This window comes from Plectropomus leopardus, unplaced genomic scaffold (assembly GCF_008729295.1).
Source record: "Plectropomus leopardus isolate mb unplaced genomic scaffold, YSFRI_Pleo_2.0 unplaced_scaffold15471, whole genome shotgun sequence".
In the NCBI taxonomy this organism is placed as follows: domain Eukaryota; kingdom Metazoa; phylum Chordata; class Actinopteri; order Perciformes; family Serranidae; genus Plectropomus; species Plectropomus leopardus.
In genome coordinates this window covers 1-2,925 of record NW_024616580.1, presented here as the reverse complement: position 1 = coordinate 2,925, position 2,925 = coordinate 1, and the positions used below count along the sequence as shown (strand labels likewise).

Genomic DNA, 2,925 nt, shown 5'->3' with positions numbered 1-2,925 from the left:
ATTTATCAGTGTGTAATATATATAATAATGATGATTATTATTATAGGTCGAAGTAGTTGTATAAATTTTGCATAACAATTACAGTTTGTAATTGTGCATCAAAGCTTTAGTAATTGTGTTTTATTCTGAAATTTTTTGACCGGAAATCCGGTGAAAACCAGTGTGTTTTGTCATGACCAATGTTTTGGGAAACACTGATCATAGCTGTACACTGTGACAGTTCAGTGACATTATTTCGGTGCCAGGTGTGAAATGCTGCTCGGCTTGACAGCGAGCACACGGCTGCTGTCTCACCGGCCGCTCCTCGTGCAGAGTCGCAGCGTGAAATCACTAAACACCGCCGGAGTAAGTTTGCAGCAGAGTGCTTACTTTTGTACCTGCATGTAGCTCGCGATAATAAAGGTGACAGCGTGATATTAACTCAGTGACAGAGCTTGTAAAGCACGCAGTGTGTTAACATGTCGGTCATACGCAAACGTATTAATCTAGCTGCTGTTAGCTGCACTTTCTGTGCAGATAATGTGGAAACTTTGTGTATTTTGTGGTGACGTTAAGTTACTTTGCACACTTGTTGTGGTGAGTTGCACACTGTGTTGCAGTGATACAACGTAAATTGTGCACATACGAGTTTGATACTGTGCTCTATTTAGCCTCTTAACATGGCTGTATTTTAGCTCTGGAAAAGTCCACCTTAAATGCCCATTTAAGTTGTGCTATCTATGTGACCTTGTAGTAATGATGCAGTGGCGGCTCTAACACAGTTGGTGCCCTAGGCCCCCCTCCCTCCCCAACAACCTAGCCAGAAATTAAAAATGATGTATGCATGTCTATGCATGTATATATGAATCACCTGCTGTTTTTTTTGGTGAAGTCTCCAGCATGTAGATCCACTCTGGGCGGCAGGAGACGATCAGTTTATTTAAATTCTTCTTATGCGCTGTGTCCGCAATATAGCTCCTTGTTCTTTTATGTAGCGATCCATGATACTTGCGCCCAACCAACATGTGTTGAATACAGCACTTTGCACATAGATAAGGCTCTTTGCACCATGTACTTTATACTATGCACTTTATGCCAGTTTACATTGTGACTGTTACTGCACTTTTGTCCTCTGTATGAATTTTTTTTTGTTTGTTTGTTTTCTTTGTTTTTGTTTGTCTGTTACCTGCCAAGGGTTTATGGATGTAATTTAGCACTCCTGCTACCTCTGGCATATTTACATTTGTATTATATACTGATGTTCATTAAATAAACAAGAAATAAAGAAATAAATATGTGCTAAATTTAGTAACTTTAATTAGTAGCATAGACTGACTGAGTTTCTGTGTTGTGTGGAAGACTGTTTCCTCATCGATATGTGTTTCCAGCTATCTAAACCTGAACCTAACCCTTAGATTTTAATGGTTTGATACTTGTAGTAGTTATCATGTTATGGTTTTATTACGAACCCAAGTGTGTCTTAGTGTTTTTTAGTTATGTCAGCACTTATTTTTTACTTGAAGCACTAACATATTCTTTTTTAAGTTGTTTTTATCTTACTTTATTTTGATAATAAATAACCATATATATTTGTTTGTATGTTTGTTTTTTTAAGATCAGCAAAACTTGAAGTATTTTTTACTTATCTAGTCCATATGCCGCTCTCAGACCTTACCATCGAGGGCAGGGGCGTACTATTTGATGGGGTAATACACTTTTACACAACGCCGGACTCCAGGGTATTCCAAACATATGACCTTTTCACGTAATTTATTTAATGAAATACTCCCAGGTCACAGGTCAAATATATATCTTTGTCATCAACTTTGCTTTCCTAACTTCACTTTGTGTTGAATTTCTTTTATCATCACTATGTGTAATCGTGTGTGTGTGTGTGTGTGTGTGTGTGTGTCCAGAGTGCTGCTCTTGACAGCGCGCTCTCTGCATTCAGGTCGATATGTGGCGAGGACGGCGTCTCATTGGGCGAAGCTGTCAGAGAGCAACACGGCAAAGATGAGTCTGTACACAGGTGAGTCTCTGTCATAATAATGTATTGTCAGCATTCTTCCAATAATACGCAAAATTAACTTTTAACACAAAATAATACAGTAAGAAGTTGTGTGGCATTACACCAAAAGGGAATATTTGTGATTCAAGGACTGACATGATGACACCTAATAACAGCACCTTCTCCTATTTCTTTTTGAGTTTTAATGGTAAACCAGCTTTTAGGTGCATCACTGCTACTTTCTTGACTGGAGTGAGGAGCAGCAGTTTGGCTCGGGAGTGTTTTGTTTCGGCGTAAAATGATGTGACATTGTGTGTGCTGTTTAGTGGAGAACCTTTAGTGAGTGAGTGTTGCATTGCTGTTGTCCAGATGTTGCCCCCCTGATGTGGTGTTGTTCCCTCGTTGTGTGGAGGAGGTCAGCGCCCTGGCAAAGGTCTGCAACAACCACAACCTTCCCATCATCCCCTTTGGCACTGGAACTGGCCTGGAGGGAGGGGTCAGCGCAGTCAAGGTGAGAGAGAGGACGTGTGTGCGTTAATACTTTGGCAACAGGAGCAGTAATAAGTCACAGACAGAAGAAAGATGATCAGGTGACTTTCAAAGCCAGGTAGTTAAAAGTGCAAAACTATTTTGCAAAGTTAAAAAAACAAACAAGAAACACACAAAAAAACAAGAAAATACAGAGCAAGTGCATACAAGTTACCCAAATGCCTGTTTAGACTCGTGTCTTTTTAGACTTTTAAAGAAACCACAGAGTCAGCAGACCGCTGTGGTGCAGGACAGGACGAAATGACTGATGATTTGATCCGAGGGGGTTTAAAAATTAATATTGGGCCTAGTCTTTTTTTTGACTGCATAACAGTTTTTTAATGCAAAATAATGGAAATGACAACAATGTGAGTAACCATGATTAACTATAGAAATTCTGTGACAGCCCT

The 2,925-nt window shown here is 39.6% G+C and overlaps 1 protein-coding gene across 1 annotated transcript; it reads left to right on the top strand.

Moving 5' to 3' along the window:
• Window positions 1–193: 193 nt before the first annotated feature.
• LOC121964391 (probable D-lactate dehydrogenase, mitochondrial) lies at window positions 194–2,498 on the top strand (the record flags this gene model as incomplete). Its single annotated transcript, XM_042514599.1, has 3 exons — window positions 194–345; window positions 1,896–2,008; window positions 2,357–2,498. Coding segments are annotated over exons 1-3 (348 nt in total), but the record flags the coding sequence as incomplete, so codon positions are not given.
• Window positions 2,499–2,925: the final 427 nt, after the last annotated feature.